This window comes from Falco cherrug, chromosome 19 (genome assembly GCF_023634085.1).
Source record: "Falco cherrug isolate bFalChe1 chromosome 19, bFalChe1.pri, whole genome shotgun sequence".
NCBI classification, from domain to species: Eukaryota; Metazoa; Chordata; class Aves; order Falconiformes; family Falconidae; genus Falco; species Falco cherrug.
Genome location: NC_073715.1, coordinates 2459474 through 2477662, shown reverse-complemented (window position 1 = coordinate 2477662; position 18189 = coordinate 2459474). Strand labels below are relative to the sequence as shown.

Sequence of the window (18189 nt, the reverse complement as noted above, 5' to 3'; positions counted from 1 at the left end):
GGTCTGGGGGAGGCTGGAGGGGTCTGGGGGAGGCTGGAGGGGCCTGGGGGTGGCTGAGGGGCCTGGGGGGGTCTGAGGGGTCTGAGAGGGGGCTGGAGAGGTCTGGGGGGTGGCTGGAGGGGCCTGGGGGAGGCTGGAGGGGTCTGGGGGAGGTTGGAGGGGCCTGGGGGTGGCTGAGGGGCCTGGGGGGTGACTGAGGGGCCTGGGGGGGGCCTGAGGGGTCTGAGAGGGGGCTGGAGAGGTCTGGGGGGTGGCTGGAGGGACCTGGGGGAGGCTGGAGGGGCCTGGGGGTTGGCTGGAGGGGTATGAGAGGGGGTTGGAGGGGCCTGTGGGCCGCTGAGGGGCCTGTGGCTGCTGCTGGGGCCGGGGGGCTTCGGCGGGGCGGGGGGCGGCAGTGTGCCCGCCGGGCCGGACGGGGGCGCTGCCGGGCGGTGCCGCGGTGCAGGCTGGGGGATGTGGCCCGCGCCCCGCCCCGGCCGCGCCCCCCGCCGCGGACTACAGCTCCCAGCCGGGCCGGGCCGGGCCGGGCCGCGCCGGGCGCCATGAACGCCGTGCTGGCCGTCAAGCAGTACGTGTCCAGGATGATCGAGGACAGCGGGCCCGGCATGAAGGTGCTGCTCATGGACCGGGAGACGGTGAGCGGCGGGGCCGGGCGGGGGCGCGGGGGGCGCAGGCCCGGTCCGGTCCCGGTCCCGGGATGACGGGCGCTGCCGCCTCCCGCCCGCAGACCGGCGTGGTCAGCATGGTGTACACGCAGTCCGAGATCCTGCAGAAGGAGGTGTACCTCTTCGAGCGCATCGACTCCGCGCACCGGGAGCCCATGAAGCACCTCAAGGCCATCTGCTTCCTGCGGCCCACCAAGGTGGGGCGGCGGGGGGGCCAGCCGTGGGGCGGGGAGGGGGTCCCGGCTCGCTCCGGCCCCTTCTTCTCACCCCACGTTTCTTAAATCTGCCCTTCCCGGTGCTGTCTCCATCTAGGAGAACGTGGAGTTCCTCATCCAGGAGCTGCGGAGGCCCAAGTACAGCATCTACTTTGTCTGTAAGTGCATCCTGCCCGGCCGGGGGTCCCGTGTTCCCTGGAGATAGGGGATAAGCCGGTGCTAAAACCCCTAGAATGTGTGAATTCTAGTTTTTATGCTCTTTAGGTCACCACATTCTTGTAGCAAAGGGGACATAACTAGCAGATAAAATAATTAAACCAAAGCAACCTGTAACAGGTCTTTAGAAAGCCACACCATATCTGGCCGTTCCTCCGGTGCGGCTTCTCCCTGACAATTTCTGGGATTTTAGAGCTTCTTGTTGCTTTGTAAACACAAAGGAAGGCTGACGCTGGGGGTAAAGTGCCCTTATTCCAAGGAAAACCGAGATGCTTGGGAGACTAGCCCAGATCCTGAAGGTAAATAATTCAGGATAGACTTCACATCCCAGCGTTGCCCTAAGCCTGCTGCACGGCTTCTAACGCCTGGCGTAGGGGGCGGCTGTTTCTCCCATCTCCTGCTCACACCCCAGAATATTCTGTGGTTTTGGAAATGGAGCAGAATGAGCGCAGCTGGTTTGGTGCGGAGGTCTCCCAGCACCAGTACTGTGGAGAGGCGCTGGGACTGAGCTCGAGTGGCCTCTAGATGTCATTGCCGCTCTGCAGGAGCGCCCAGGAGCCGGGCTGCGGGCTTGCGGGGGGGGGGAGGGATTCCGGCTTGGAAAAGGTGGTGGTGAGCCAAGCGAGTTGTCCATGAGCCAGCACTGTGTCCTGGGGGCCGGGAAGGCCAGTGGTGTCCATCTCTGAGCTCCCCAGTTCAAGGGAGACTGGGAGCTACTGGAGAGGGGCCAGCAGAAGCTACAAAGATGATGAGAGGACTGGAGCATCTCCCTTACGAGGAAAGGCTGAGGGAGCTGGGGCTGGTCAGCCTGGAGAAGGCTGAGAGGGATCCTGTCAATGCCTACAAACACCTTAGGGGTGAGCACCGAGAGGATGAGACCAGGTGCTCCTCAGTGGTGTCCAGAGACAGGACAAGAGCGATGGGCACGAACTGCAACACAGGAACTTCCTTCTGACTATGAGGAAAAACTTCTCTGAGGGTGGCAGAGCACTGGAACAGGCTGCCCAGAGATGTTGTGGCGTCTGCTTCTCTGGAGACGTGCTGTTACTTCTGGTTTTGAATAAAACCCGCCTGGATGCGATTCTGTGCAGCCTGCGCTAGGAGGACCTGCTTTAGCAGGGGGTTAGGCTAGGTGATCTCCAGAGGTCCCTTCCAGCCCTGACTGGTCTGTGATCCTGTGACCCAAGGAGCCCCGGTGAGATGTGGGTGTCACTGCTTTCAGCCATTTAATATCACTTTTACACAAAAAACTATACTGAGTATGAAATTGGGTAGATGTTAGGCTGGGGAGAGTATGCGAGCGAGCCACTGCCGCCTTTCCAGCACTGCTGCATCCTGTGGGGTGTTTAATGATGTCTAATCCATCGTTGATTGTGACGTGCTGATCCAGTGCTGCTGGTATTGGCACCAGAGGCAGAAAGTTGGACAGAGAATTAGCTCAGAGTATCCGTGTGAGGTGATTACGATGTCTGCATAATAATTGCAGGTGTAAGGTCAAAGGATGTCTGTTGCAATCTGTTCCTGCTCCAGAGGAAAATCTGCTCATCCTGATCTGTGGTGGTCCTGTGTGTTACGCGTCACTCGCAGAGCCCGACTGTTCTTCCACTGTTGTTTTCTTTCAGATTTCAGTAACGTGATCAGTAAGAGTGATGTCAAGTCATTAGCTGAAGCTGATGAACAGGAAGTTGTGGCTGAAGTTCAGGTGAGTTTTTGAATATTTTAATTAGATCTCCTAATCCAAAAGTGCCATCAAAGCGAACGTACAAGCTGACAGACTCAGGTGTGGCAGTGGGGGGAGCCTGTAGTTCTTGAACAGTGTGCAGCAGCACTGTGTGACAGTCTGGGATGGAAGAAGATGAACACACACGTGGGATTAAAAAGTAAAAGAAAGAAACAATCCTGCGTCCCCTGTTTCTCCCTGCCTTTCAGTTTTCAGAGCTGCCACCGTTTCTGCTGTCATCGGTGTTGTGTGTTTGTGGTAGTGGCGAAGAGCTCCACCCTCGAGAAATACCCATGACAAATTGGTGGTGGGGTTGTCAGCAGGAGTGTAGGGATTTGAGAGGTCGGGCACGGAGGAAGGAGGAATGATCAGAGTCAATGTGTCTGTGCATTGCTCGGGATTTTAGTGTTTAAATCCCAAGAACACATACTCCTGTAGGCTGAACAAGGGCTGGCAAGGCACGTAACTGTATTTGTTTTCACTTGTTGGCAGGAGTTCTATGGCGATTACATTGCAGTGAACCCGCACGTTTTTTCTCTCAACCTCTTGGGCTGCTGCCAGGTAGGAGAAAAAGCTAATGCTCCTCCAGGGTCTTGTCTTATGGTGACCAGAGACCAGTAGGTGCAACAGGCTGGGTGTGGCGGTGGGTTGCCCAGAAGGCAGACTGCTCTTTGGGGTCCGTAAGAGGGGACACACACCAGGGAATCGGGGCTGTGGCCGCTGGTGTACCGGCTCCTTCAGCCCACCTGTAGTTTACTATAAGGCTTCAAGACTTGGATTTTGTGTGAGAAAGAGTTTGGGGATGGTGCATCCGTACCAGGCGCAGCCTTTCCTTCCAGGGTCGCAACTGGGATCCGGCTCAGCTGTCCAGGACAACTCAAGGGCTGACTGCTCTGCTTTTGTCTCTGAAGAAATGCCCCATGATCCGGTACCAGCTCTCTTCCGAGCCAGCAAAAAGGCTTGCTGAATGCGTGAAGGTAGGGGCAGAACCTCCAGCAATGTTGAATGGCAGCATACTTCAACGGCACCTCAGATCAAGTGGCTTTTTTTCCTTTTCTCAACAGCAAGTGATCACTAAAGAGTACGAGCTGTTTGACTTTCGGCGCACTGAGGTTCCTCCTTTACTTCTCCTTCTGGACCGGTCTGATGACGCCATCACCCCGCTCCTGAACCAGGTGACTCACCTCGCAGTTGTGCAAGGGCTGAGGTAGGAACGCGAGTTCTGGAAGCGCACGGAGCCCTGTGGTGGTGGCAGCGAGTCGGAGTTCACACCCTGGCAGGGCATGGTTTGTATTTGAAAAAATACCGCTTCTCGCCCCCCATTCTTTTTGAAATCCCTCTTTTATCTCATGGCCTGATTTTTTCAGGCGGTTGAGCACAGATTGTATGTGCTGGCTTCAGTGGCAGATGTAGCCAGCACCCTGGAAAACCTTCTGCAAGGCACACTTGATGTTTAGAGTCCTCACACCTCGGCAGCGTCCTTTCCAAGGGTTTATTTGTACGGGCTGTTTGGCAGCACACGTAGGCAGTAATTGAGTGACCTTGCCCTGGCGTAAGTCTCCCTCTGTGTTACTGATGGCTGGTAGTATTTAAACCGTAGCTATTGTGATTTATTATTATTATTTTTTCTTTGTGGTGCTGTAGATCCCAGCAGAATCTTTGTCTCCTTTCGTTTTTGTGGGGCACGTGTAGACGCAGGTCAGTCTGGTGATGAGTCGAGCTGCAGCCGGGCTGCCCCAACAGCAGCCAGCGCTTCTGTAACGCTGGTGTAGGAGCTACTGGTGATACTGGTATTATCGGAATGATCTGACGGGAAACCCAGCTCACATGTGGTTTGTAGAGTTAAGGACTGCGCTCAGCACAGGGCACCAAAAGCATTATTTTCTACGCAAAGGTTTTCTGTCCAGCAGAGACATTCATATGAATGTAACTGGAGTGTCGGGCATGTCAGTGCTCTGAGCAGCTTTCAGTTTTCTCCGTAGATTAATATTTGTCTTCCCAGGATAAATATAGTAACTCACTGATGTGCAGAAACACTCCTGCTGCGTAAGAAGCGAAAGAGCACGTAGGACATTGTACAGTTTGTAACTGTGGAACCTCTGCAGCCAAAAATACGTGTCCCCTCGGCGGCAGGGGCGGGGGAGATGATGGTGGCCAACAGAACTGTTTGAACAGGAGCGTGAATCCCCGTTGCTCCTCTTTGAGCCGTGTCTTTGGAACGTACTTACCGCAAGCACCCTGGAACGGGGTGGGTTTCCTTTGTGTTTGCACCAGCACCTCTCACCACGGGATGAGATATTTATATCACCACGAGTAATACTTATTGTAACATTCCGGCAAAAGTTTGAGGGAGGCAGGCTTTGAATCTGCTGTGTGTTACTAGGGGGATATAAACTGGCTTTGTTTGAGTCCAGCCTGAAATCCGTTAATTTTCCCGTGCCATTTGTTACCTTACTGAGGTTATCGTTTGCCTTTCTCTTTCACCATCCTCGTTAGTGGACGTACCAGGCTATGGTTCACGAATTGCTGGGGATTAACAACAACCGCATCGACCTCTCCCGGGTACCGGGGATAAGCAAGGATCTCCGAGAGGTGGTCCTGTCCGCCGAGAACGACGAGTTCTATGCCAACGTAGGTGTCTTAGTGGGGATCTTCCTAAGTGGCTCAATTTGGGGATCAGGTCCTGTTATTGCTTTTGCCATGTGAAAGGAACTTCCCAGTGACTTTGAGCATCGGGGCGGTAATGGATACCTTATCCAAGTGGTGAAAATCAATGTGCAGTGCAAGTAGCATCTGCTGTGAAGTAATGTGTCCGTTTTACAGTTTTATTTCAAACCCAGACCAACGGCAGAGCTGCTGGCTCAAGCCTGGGTCTGAGGGTGGGGATGTGCAGCGACGCCTCAGAGTTTGGGCTTTGTTGCGTCAAGACTAGTGTTAAGCACGGCTTTCTCTCACATCCCTGTCTTGTTGCCTGCAGAACATGTACCTGAACTTTGCAGAGATTGGCAGTAACATCAAGAATCTTATGGAGGATTTCCAGAAGAGGAAACCTAAGGAGCAGCAAAAGCTGGAATCTATAGCGGACATGAAGGTACGGACAACCTACACGGAACTGACTGGACTTTATTTAAAGCCCACGCCTTGCAGGACAGTGCGGATCACTACTGTCTGTACCCTGACAGTCCGTACTGCCAGTTCAGATCTCCATGACGCGCTAGTTTGGAGGGGCAGGAACCCCCTTTTTGCACTGTGTCCCTTCCAATGGTTCTTCACCGAAGGCTAGCCGCTTCGATAGGCCGTTGTATGCCACTGCAGTGCGGTCGATAATCTTGCTGCTTCTGACTGCTCCCCAGGCTGCTGCCTAGGCTTGCTGGAATCCCAGCGCCTGACAATTGAATCAGTGAGCTCTGGTTTAAGTCCTTAGCTTAGTCCAGGATGGCCGCGTGGACTTTATGTCTGAGCTGGGTCACTTGGCAACAGCTCAGAGCACAGTTATTAATTCAGTCACTGCTCGAGATTTAAAGGATCCTGGCGATATCTTTGGAGATACTTTCTATATCCTTTTATTTTAAGAGTAAATAAAAAGCACATCCCTTCCAGAAATCTCCTGGTGATTGAAGAAGTCCGGTGGGCTCCCAGGAATGAGATGCCCGATCATCCATACACCTGCGCTGGTCTTGCTTATCCTGATGCAAATTGGTTTGTGCAGTTTTGTCACTGGGTTGCACGCATCCGCTGGCTCTTGCTTTTCTTTTGAAGAACCGGTTGCTTTGGTTTCCCCATTGCAGGCATTTGTGGAGAATTACCCGCAGTTCAAGAAGATGTCGGGCACGGTATCGAAGCATGTGACGGTAGTGGGAGAGCTCTCTCGACTGGTTGGGGAGCGGAACCTGCTGGAGGTGTCTGAGGTGGAGCAGGAACTGGCCTGCCAGAACGACCATTCCAGTGCTCTGCAGGTACCTTGGGCTCGAAACGAACCTTGGTCCTTTGCGTCTCGGTGGTTTGATCCTGAACTTCCCCTGCTGATGGAAGTTTGATACCGACAGTCAGCAGGAGTTCCTCATGCAGATATCCTGCAGGGTTAGGGCATTAAATGTTAGAATGACTCTCCTCCTCCCAGCTCAGTTCAGATGAGGATGAATCATAGTTAACAACTGGCTTGAGAAGCATCTTTGCAAATTCTGTCTTTACATTTCACAGTGCAACATGCCTTCATTATATACAGTCAGTTGGCTCCTGGCAGGCTGCCTGCGCAGGCACCAGTAGAAAGAAGGACTGTGGACCCCCGTGCAGAAGCTTGTTGTGTTTGTTGGGGAGGAGAAGAAATGGAATCCATGAAATTGTCTAAACCAGACTATTCATTGAGGTGCTGGCTTTTACCTTTTTTTTTTTAAAAAAAAACCCCAAAAAAACCCCCACCAGTGGTAAGCCTCTTAGAGAAAAGATTTCTTTGGCAAAGGGGACTGAAAAAGCCTAACAGAGACTTCTGTTATAGCCGAGTATAGACTGGTTTTGACCCCTTGCTGGCTTGTTGGATTCCATGACCTGACCCAGTATCTGACAGCCTGTCAATAGTGATGAATTGTGGCTGCTGACTATGCAGAGAAAAGAGCAGTATTGTTGAGTGTGACTGTATTATAGCCGAGCTCAACTAGCATCTCGGCATTAAAAACCAATCCCTTAATTTTTGATAGCTAAGGTAGAAGTTACACCCTGTAACGGAGGAGCAGTTTGACTAGAAAACAGAGATAAGCATCTTCAAGAGATTTGCAATACGTGTTGCCTTTGCCTCTGTTATTCTGTGCTCCAAGTGGGTGGCTAGGGGATAATATTAGACTCTTCAAGTACTGTAATCTATTACCAGATCCCGAGCTGATGCGAATCAGTATAGGCCCGTTGAAGTCACGCAGCTCTATAGGTTGGCGAGCATATAGATATGATTTGATAGCTTATATTTGGTAGAATTTAGATGACATAAGTATTGAAGTGGGAATGCAGCCATAAAATGCATTTATGGGAAACAGCCCCTGCGGTTCTCTTGCTGTATCATTGTTTCTAGATCAAGTTTTTTCAGTTTAAAAGTCAGATTTTTGAGTTCTAATCCATCAGCCCCTCGTGTCTGTGCTGTGATGTTATTTCTGATATTATCAACGTGGCACGGAGCATGAGCGTTGAAACTTGGCTGCTTGGCACTGGAGACCATTTGGGAAAATGTTGGTCTACTCTTCTGTCATTTATTAAGTTATTTCACTGCAGAAAGGGATGATGCAAACTTCTGCGGATGATGCCGTTGCGTTACCGGCTCTGCGGTTAAGAGAGTACGTGGCGGTGCGGGAAAGCGGGGAGGGAGGCAGGCAGGGCAGCCCCCAGCGGGTGCCAGGCCGTCACGGCAGGGTGGCTGCTGGAGTTCACCTCGGTGCTATTTCAGCTTTAAGTCTGCACAAACTATTTCTGCAGTTTTTAAAGCAGAAAAGCTGCCTGCAGTTTGCTTACAGCCCCGTGCCTAAAGGGCTCTATTGTGTTTCTAAGGACTGAGACTGACTGGAAAACATGTTGCAGCTAGGAAATAAATGCAAAACCACAGAACTGATATCTTTCTGCACAAGAGATCAGTATCTCTTTAGCTGCGCTGCCCGGGGCTGTTCCCTGTTGCAGTCTCCTAATGGCAGAGAAAGGGGCAAGGCCACAGAAACAATGGAGAATAAGCCAGTGCACGAAATAAAGGCAGAATTGTTCTCCCACTGATGTAACTTCAGCAATTGTTAATTTCTCTGGTGGCCTAGGGCCCCTGAGTACAGTACATGTTGGTTATTCTTCCCCTGGTCTCTTATTAATCCTGACATAGTACATGAGCCTTCGGAGATGAATGGGAGGTTTTGAATCCCATCTCCTTAGATGGACAATAGCTTTTCTGTTTTACACGCTTCCTGCTTATATAGACATTGCCACTGCGCTGCCAGCACAGGATCAAAAAATTTGGCAAGCAGACATGCTCCACGGGACTCTGTTCCTACCCTGGCAGGTGAATTCCTGACCTGACCAAGGTTAAAACTCTGGTGGCTCCTCCGCAAAGCCAGGATTTTATCCCATATTTTTGTAACTAGCCAGCATCAGGCAAACAAATGTCAGCAAATACAGCTGAATCAGTGCAGTAAATAACAACAGTTTTACAACACTGGTTTCACAGCTGTTCATTTGGTGTTGCCTACCAGTGTTGGGAGGGTGGGAGAATCTTGCAAAGATAGGCTATGGATTTTTTGAGTGTTTGAAGGTCACGTATGCTTACAAGTGGAAAGATCCTAACTGGTTCTCTCCCTCTCTTGGTACTGCTGTTTCTGTGACTGTAAAACCAGCAGCTCCCATGCATTTGAGCTCATACAGGCTGATTGGTTTTCTTTAATGTTCAGCACAGGGAGCATTTCAGACTTCGCTGTGTCCTAAAACATCTGTCCAGCCCAAACCAGATGTCTGCAGACACATCTGGTAGTTGATGCCTGTTCTCTGAGATCCATCTCAAAGCTCAGAGTTAAGCAGCTTATTACTCCCACTGCTCACCTCAGCTACCAACTTGGCTCTGGTGTTTGTTCTGTTAACTCCATTATCTCAACTCTGCGCCTCAACACAAGGACTGAGAGGCTGCAGAGAGGAAATAAGTGCTTTTTGTTGTAAGGAGAAGGAGTAGCACTTAGATGGCCAATTGTCAACTCTACACAAGCAATTATATCCTGCCTGCCATCCCTGGAGGGTAAACAGCATGTATCGGAGGTTCTGAAACTTCTCTGGAAAGGGTCTGTATTTTAACAGGCAGCCTCCTTGGGGCATACAGCCGTTATATTTAGGATGGTTAGCGTGTTCTTTTCAGCAGAAAAAGTAATGATCTGCATGTTAGAAGTCATAACTGTATTTCTGTGAAGTTCTGTGTTTACCTCTGGTACTTTTGGTGCCTTTTCATGCTTTCGTTTCTTTCCTCCTTTGCATTTCCAAATGCCTGGGACTTGCTCCTCCACTTCTCACCTCCAGAGGTCTGGGAGGACTTGGATGCTTCTGCCCCAAAGCAAACAGAATTTGTGTAATTGTCCCAGCCCCTTTTTCTTGATGGTCAATGTTAGGATGGATTGACAACATGTGGGCCAGTTGTGGCTCTGCCCAAGCTGGAAAAGGAGGGCAGAGGTTCTGGGGTTCTGCACGTGCCTGCTGACCCCCCTTCAGGAGGGGCGCATGGTGACCTCACCGTTACTCTCAACGTGCTCACCCCGCAGCACGTTACCAAGAGTTAGGAACGGGCAGCAGAATTGGGTTATGAATTCCCAGCTTCACGAAAAGCCCCAAAAGCAACTTGCACTCCGCTGTACTCCAATAAATCTGACTGCAGAGCACACAAGGAGCTGGGCTCGGTTGCTTATGACACAATTTGATTCTCTTGCATTCCTCCTGCATGCAATTCTGTTGCTAGGCAGTGGGCTTGATATTAGTCTGATTTCATGTCCTTTGAAGGCCCTTCCACTGACCCTGCTCTCTATCTGGCTGCAGAACGTGCGGCGCCTGCTGCAGAACCCCAAGGTGACGGAGTTTGACGCTGCCCGGCTGGTGATGCTTTATGCCCTGCACTACGAGCGGCACAGCAGCAACAGCCTGCCAGGGCTGATGACCGATCTCAAGAACAGGGGTGTGTCGGAGAAATACCGAAAGGTAATTGCAGCATTTCTCCTTCAGCTGGATGAACGAGTGGGACAGGAGGGCACAGAGGTGGAAAAGCATTATTAATTGGTGTAAAGCTCGCCTGCTTTCGTTTAGCACAGTGCTAATTGCGCTGCGCCTTGCGAAAAGAACCCTGAGCTTGGCTGGGGCCTGCAGGTGTTACTTTAAAAGGCGTAACTAATCACTTAATTTCCATTTCCAAAATCAGTGATATTATGAAGGATTGAATAAAGCAGAGATGGCAGGCATGGGACGGATGTGTGGCATGTTAAACGGGGCCTGGAACATGCTTCCTTTCTCCTTCCCCTCTTCCTCCCCACCCCTTTCCCCCAGCTCCTGCTGAATAGGCAATAGCTGCAGCACAGGACTTCTGGAGGCTGTAAAGGAGCTGGGCTGGGAGGGAGAGGGTGGCAGCGCTTGGCAAGTGTAGTGAGCAGCTGGAGAGGAGGTGGAGAAGCAGGATGATGTCACATTGTGTGGAAGATCTGCTCTCACTGCAGCAGGCTCTGGAAATGAAAGCCTCTCTTTCTGCAGGCAGTGTCACAGCAGACTCGGTGGGCATGGGGAATACTTTCTTCTCTTCCCCCTTGCCTCCCTCTGTGCTGCATTATCTGCTTGGGATCGATCTCCTTGACCCCTTGGTCATCTTTCCAGTACTTCCATTGAGCCTAACTGGACAAAAACTGTCTGGAAGCCGGTTTCCCAGGTTAATAGTATTCTGGTTTTGCCTCTCTTGTACAGCTAGTGTCTGCCGTTGTGGAGTATGGAGGGAAGAGGGTCCGGGGCAGTGACCTGTTCGGTCCCAAGGATGCTGTAGCCATCACCAAACAGTTCCTCAAAGGACTGAAGGTATGGATCTGCCACAGATGAAATAGTGACAGTTTTAGTCCTAAAATTACAGTCAGAGCAGGACTGGTATGCAGTGCAAGGCCATGTGTCATGGATTTCAGAGATTTAATAGTAAGTGCACTGGGCTTTTAGGGCATAATTCTCATTGAAGGCAATGGGAGTGAGTTGCTGAAAAGTCTCTAAATCTGGATGTCAGTGGTTAACCCCTGATGTACCCGTCAGATGGTGATGCTCCTTTTATGTGCCTTTGCCGATATCTCTCGGCCCGCTGCCTTGCTGTATTAATTCATAACAAGAGCTTCCCTTGCACTGCAGGGTGTTGAGAACGTGTATACACAACACCAGCCTCTCCTTCAAGAAACACTAGATCAGCTTATCAAGGGAAAACTCAAGGACAGCCAGTACCCCTACCTGGGTGCCAACACTCTCCGTGACAGGTATGTGGGGCCTTTGAGGGCAGAGCTTGGAACCGAAATACATCTGCTCCTCCCAGGGCTGCCGCTTGCTTTGCTGTTTGCCTGTAGATGAAGAAAACTTTGCTTGGCAGAGAAATGTCCTGATTGTGTAGGTCTTTCTTCTGTTCTCAAGTAGGTGCTGTGGAGCGGGCGAGTAAGACTGAAATATGGTGGTCTTGTCGTGCTGGCCAAGATGTGACATTTCCATTGTAAGGGCTCAGGTAGAGAATACAGCCATTGCACCAAAATGCCAGGGTGTTCACATGATGGATTTCAACATGCCCTCTAACTTCATTCCATGCCATCTGGCGCTTATTTGTAGAGTACCAAAAATAGTGCGACTGCAAGCTCTCCCTTCTGAGCCAGTTACTATTCCTGATGAGAATGGGATCTTGCTGAATATGGCTAATAACTGTAATTGAAAAGAACTCTGGCTGTCTGGTTCTAGCTGAGTTTGCTGGAGCTAAGCTCATCTGTCGTCAGCGAAGTCATTAAAGGTAAGTGTGGGCCTCGGAGTGAGGGCTCTGAATCATTAGAGAGAAGACGACGAGTCCTCCTCCGATGGCATTCTCTACAAATCCCTCCTTTCCTTGGTACCACTGTTGCCTTTCTGTAAATGCGGTTCAGCTTCTGCAGCGTGCCAGTTGGGTATTCCTCATTCCTTCCAGTGGCAGTTTTCTTCGAGGAGAAGAGCCTGCTGTTGCTTTGCTTCCTTTGGGTGATCCGTCATGAGGTCATCACAGCGATTCCCTGAATCTTCTCCAATGTCTGTTAAATGCCCCAAGGTTCCAGGGAAGATGTTTTACTTGCAGGGTTAGAACCGTTGTCATTCCCTTCACACGCTGCTGGCTTTTTATCAGTAACTGCCACATTTTTAGTGAAGCAGAAAATAAATTCAAGGTAGTAATTCTCAATGAACGAGGCAGCTGTGGCAGGGCAGTTTGGGTTAAAGGAAAACCACGGACTCGTTTGGAGCAGGAGAGAAGTAGACTTGGGGACCAAGGTTCAGCAGTGTCAAGCGGGTGGGAGGGGCAGAAGCATGTGAAAGAGCGAGCATTCATGTCTGGCTCTTTGAGACGCGCACGCATGCTGCTCTTCCTCCTTCGCCCTGCCTTGGGGCATTTTGATCCATCTGATGAAAGCAAAAGTGTATTTTGTAGCAGGGAGGCATCCAAATTCCATGGCAGGCTGACAGCAGGGGCTGTTAAATCATTTTATTTATGGATAAGAAAGAATTATAGTCATACAAGAGGCAGTTCATTTGTGTATATCCCTGGTAGACCAAAAAACCCAAATCTGCTTTGCTTTAGGTTTTCCCTTTAAAATAAAATGGTAAATTTTGGATAGGGTGGACATGTGGTTTTAATAGGTGTGAAATATCAAGGACCCTCACAACAGAAATGCTATCCTCTCTGTCCTTGAAACCAGCTCTCGACTGAGATGGATTTTCAGCCCAACAAAAAGAGGTTGATGGGTGCGGTTTGTGGCAGATCTGAAATGAGACCTGCAGAACAGCAGCAACTGCGTCCAGGCATCCCTGACCTGGGTTTGTCCTGAGCTAGCTAGAAGCAAATGGTCTTCTGACTTTTATCTTGTTGGGGGTTTTTTTGGTTTTTTTTTTTTTTTTCAGTTCCCATTTAATATTTTCCTGAGTTTCACTTAGATTCCTCTTCAAATGTTTCTGGAAAAGGGTACAGGAACCTGCTCCTGAAAATCTTGGTGCAGATAACATGCAAAGAATCTGTTTGGGGGAGCACAAGAAGGGTTTAATTCCTGCCTCAAACTGAAGAAAAACAGAAGTTGGATGAAGGGAAATGGAGTTTGCCTCTCCCTCCCTTCCCTGCAGCAGCTACAGCCTTGTCTCTTAGCTCCAAGCCGTGAATCCTGTAGTTTTGTTAAAGCAGAACTTCCAAACTGTTTTTCCCTTTAAATTTCTCATGGTTTTCCTTTGGTCTGGGATTGTCCTTGGGACAGCGGCTGGGTACAACAGTGCTGCTGCGGGGTCAGCTCTCTGCAAAGTGATCGTAAGTGTAAGGGCACGTGGTTGTTAGCGTTGTTTCCCGATGGGAATGGTGGATCTTGTTGAGTTTAAGACATAGGAGCTGTAGGAATGAGGGTCTGTAACTGCCAAAAAATAGGCACCTAAATACTTCTGGTCTTTACTTGCTGCGTAAAATGAGGGCCACCGCACTGTGTCACCTCTAACGTATGGGTATTCAGTATCATGGAAGCAGGGGCTGCCTAGAAACAGGTTGTAGTGATCAGGTTTGGAGGAAAAAGGCCTGCTTGATGGTTTTGCCTTGGTGCCAAACCAATGGAGCTAGGAATTTAAATTTCATAATTTCACAAAACTTAGTGTAATAAATCACAGCCCAAGGCAAACTGGGCCCCACTGTCTTCTTGCTCGCTGCTTTCAGAGGATGGTGTTACTGTGATTGGCAGGAGTTCAGCAGAAGGTCAGGGCGAAAGGCTTTGTATTTTTTGATCAAAGGGATGTAGTTGCTTGAACAGCAAAGAATTTGAAAGGATTCTTTTTAACTGTTTCTTTCTGTATTAAACACCACACTGTTGCAAGGGAGGAAAAGCTCCTGGTCCAAATTCAGCTGTGGAAATTGGCGGCAGTGAAGGGAAGGGAATCTTTGCAAAGCAGTGAGCAGGGTTCCTAGGAGAGAGCAATTAGCAATTCCTCTTTCTTTTGCTTCTCCTCTATTTCCAGCTGTGTTAAATATCCGTCTCTTGTATGCCGTAAGCCCGCAGTCCCTTCCACCTCCACCTTCCTGCTGGAAAGTACTAGCTAGAAGAGTTCCCAAAGCCTCTCTGCGTCACAGCAGCCTGCGGGAGCGCGTTACGCGAAGGTTTGTGACCCCCTCGGTGTGCTCTGCACGCCGGGCTTGGCTGAAGCCTCCCCTTTGGATGGAGCTTTTGCTGTGTTTATGCTTTGACCCAGGATTTTCTTGAAGAGGGCATCTGCCCCAACCAACGGGGCTGGCGGTGCCTCCCCAAGGTGGCTCGCGGCCGCTTCTTACAACGTCGGGTTTGTAGGCGGACCATGAGGCAGTGCTGTCACTGCTGCGCTTCTGGAAACCGAACCCAGGTTCCTCAGCATTTTGCATGAAGAGGCAGCAGCCTGTGAGATAGCAGTAGGGAAAGGCACGCCGCTCCCTGGGGATCCAGATGGGATGCGGCTCGTTCCATGTTCTTCTCCGATTACCACTATTACTTCCCTGCTTATTGAAAAATCTTGGAAAATTACCTGGTCTGAAAGCCCATCAGGGTTCAGAGTTAAACGCGGAACAGGAGAATTCACCGGTACCATCTAGTTTATCCTGCCACGGGACACGATCTTTCTCCAGTAACTTTGTTGAGGGGAAAGTCCCTCCTGACCACTTGAGGAAAGGAGGAATTTGGAGCCATTTGGAAGCATCTGTAGCTGACGCACATCTGATGGGACGGGTGAGGTATCTCCTTAGACAGCAAAGGTAAAATCTCCTTGTTTGGAAGCAGCAGCCTGCAGCGTGTGGTGGGGAACCACTGCGCTGTGTGCTTTCTCGTCTGAGCTCACAAACGCTGCCCTAAAGAGCGGGGAAAGTACTGCCACTCCTACATCCCATATTAGCTTGTGTTTGGTGTGGGTTGGGTTCTGTGGATGGTTTTTAAGGCAAAACTCTGACTGTGTCCTTGTCTGCTCGAGGAAGTTGCTTTTTCCTCTTGTCCGAAGTGTTTGAGCGCTCAGCTGTTAAATTGGCAGCTCCCCTGGGGAGATACGTAGCCACAGCCGCAAACTGGGTCTGAGGAGCTCAACAGCTGGAGCGAGTCTTGCTGCGGATTGCCTTCCCGCTAATCCTGTAACAGTCTTGGAGTTTCTTCCTATTCCAAAATTGCTTATTATTTGCCCTTGATAGAAGCAGTAATTCCCTGGGCACTTCGTGAGAACGCCAAGATCCCTTTGTTCTTTCTGTGGCCTGCGCGACGTAGCTCGCTTCTGCTCTGTGAGGAGCCTGATGGTAAATGCCAGATGCTTCGGTAAATGCCAGATGCTTCGAGCCAGGCACCTGAAGCGGGGGAGGGGTGACAGTTCTGCCCTCACTATCCCATGCCAGGCTTAATGCTTAACCCGGGGTGTAGGGTTAGGCTGCTGTCATGGGGACGGTAAAAGCGAATGGCAAACGTAAAGGCTGGTCCATGTTAAGATATCCCAGAGGAGCGTGCAAGAGTGTGGCATGACTTTGGCATCAAAATTCCTTGGGTTTTTCATAGTCCCAACCAAAAATATGTAACTGATGGTACCAGGAGACTGATCCTGTGGGTTTCGGTCTGCACAAAAGTTCTTGGTAAGAAATTGCCTTAAGCCTGAAGGTGCTAACTGACCTAGGGACCTTGGGGAGGTGCAGCTTTCTCAGCCTGAAGGATGTTCTCCCTAAGAAGCGAAGCATGGCACGGCCTGCTTGGCATGTTTTTACTTGCATCGTGATAGAAGTGGCTTTATATCATATAAATATGTAATATATAGGTATACTTTTTCTGACAGCTGACTGTGGCTCATCGGATTTCTTCCTTTCCCTTTGATTTCCCTCCGCAAAGGACTTGGGCACATTTGCATCCAGTTCCCAAGGCCGTGTGCCCAACTGTAGCTAAAAGGACAAGGTAGAGCGCTCTGCTGTCCTTCGGGGCTGGCCCGGCGACTTGTGTTGTCACTCGGGTGCGAAAACCTCCATCTGCCTCCGCGAGATGTTTGAACCTGCCCAGCCTGACCGTGCGGTTGCTGTATATAACCTGCTTATCTGTAGGCTGCAGCGCCAGAGGTTTCACAGGTTGTTCCCGTGCAGGGAACGGTGCAGCTCTGCGGGGAGAGATGAGCACACCGAACCCTGGGGCGTGGGGAGGGAAGCGAAGGTAGCACAGGCTGCGTGGCTGAGATCCCGAGGGCAGCGCTGCCTGCGCCGCTGCTCCTGGCTGGCTGGGGTCAACCATGTGCGGGGTAAAACTCACCGCTCTGACCCGAGAGGGCAGGCGTAGGGCATCTAATACAGCATGTTCCACTGTTGCTGACTTCTTAGAAAGGATTCCGCTCTGAGCCTTTTTCTTTCCAAGGAAGCTGTGCAATAAATGGCAGCTGGAAGGCTTGGCCATTATTAGAGTTACTACAGTCCCCGAGGATAACAAATCATGTAGTACCTGCGGTAGAACTGTATAGAGTGCAACAGCTTTTTTTATTGCTGAATTAGCGATGCTGCATGTCACCAGAGGGTGTGCCTGAAACGACGGGATCCCCACGTTCCAGCCATTGGGGCTGCAGTATTCCCTCTCCACGCCACGGAGGAGAAATGCCCCGACTACCAGCACATTCTAAAGCATTTCTGAAATCTTCTGCCTGCCAAAATCACCTCATGCAAGCCCAATTCAGACTTTCTGAGGCAGCTTATGATTTGGAACATTATTGGTAACGAGGATCACTTTGAGCAGGGGTGCACACTGATCTTCTCTGTTAATTTTTCTTACCTTTCTGCATGCTCTCCAGGGGCAGGGAGGCAGTTGTGTGGTTCTGAGCGTTAACATCCTTGGGCTGAGCCAGTGTCCCGTCCTGACGGCAGAAGTGGTTTTGCTCTTGGTGGTCCCTTCTCTTCAGTGATGCCAGGAAAGAAGTCCCTGATGTTGGCCCTCCCGATGCGCGTGTTGCTCCTCGGGACAGTAACAGGTGTCGAGGGCTTTGCAGGTTGGCTTCTCAGCAGGGAGTAACCAGAGACAGGGAGGCTAGGTGCATTCCGGGGTCATCCCTGTCTCATGCTCCGTTTGCTTTGTCACTGATCCAGAGCTCGCACAGACTGAACACCTGCTGCTTCCAGCACCGCAGCGAGCAGCTGTAGGCTACTAGAAGTACCCGCTGGGAAAGAAGAGATGAGTTTTGAAACGGCAACACAAAGTTCACGGTGTTGAGACTTGACGGCTCAGACTCAAGCGGATGACTGACAGGATGTGATCCACGCCTTTTCGCTGTCGAACCCACAGAAATCGTTCTCTCCGCTTGTAGATGGTAGCGGGGCTGATTTAGGGCTTGCAAGGCCATTCTGCTGTCTGTGAGAGTGGAAAAATGAAGCGGTCGGGAAGGGTGGTGCAAGGAAGGTGCAGCCTTTGAAAGCAGAACATGCTTTCGTGTGTGTGGCTGGGTTTGTATTTTGTCGGATGAAGGCATTTCGCTCTTCCCCCCCTTTTCCCCTCATGCTGCTTCTCCGTAACATCCTGTATTTCTAGGCTGGTTAGGGAATGTAACCTCAGAGGTGAATTTATGCACAAATCCCAGCAGTTTTGTAATCAGCCAGCAAAACTGCAGCTGATCCGTGCCCTTCAAACCGAGCCCGAGAGGTCTGAAGCAC

General features: G+C 50.7%; 1 protein-coding gene across 10 annotated transcripts in view; it reads left to right on the top strand.

Moving 5' to 3' along the window:
- Window positions 1–465: 465 nt before the first annotated feature.
- VPS45 (vacuolar protein sorting 45 homolog) overlaps window positions 466–18189 on the top strand; it is a 28022-nt gene continuing 10298 nt past the window's right edge. For 8 of the 10 annotated variants that reach the window (XR_008729926.1, XR_008729931.1, XR_008729927.1 and 5 more), the window contains exons 1-13: window positions 466–635; window positions 728–862; window positions 978–1038; window positions 2719–2798; window positions 3309–3377; window positions 3656–3793; window positions 3881–3991; window positions 5313–5447; window positions 5794–5907; window positions 6605–6772; window positions 10347–10505; window positions 11256–11363; window positions 11679–11800. Coding sequence is in view for 1 of the 10 variants with exons in the window: in XM_055696964.1 (XP_055552939.1) it covers window positions 543–635; window positions 728–862; window positions 978–1038; window positions 2719–2798; window positions 3309–3377; window positions 3656–3793; window positions 3881–3991; window positions 5313–5447; window positions 5794–5907; window positions 6605–6772; window positions 10347–10505; window positions 11256–11363; window positions 11679–11800 (1493 nt within the window). In the remaining 9 variants the exon portion in view is untranslated. The remainder of the gene's footprint in view (window positions 636–727; window positions 863–977; window positions 1039–2718; window positions 2799–3308; window positions 3378–3655; window positions 3794–3880; window positions 3992–5312; window positions 5448–5793; window positions 5908–6604; window positions 6773–10346; window positions 10506–11255; window positions 11364–11678; window positions 11801–18189) is intronic. The other 2 variants (XR_008729933.1, XM_055696964.1) reach the window with 2 other exon arrangements.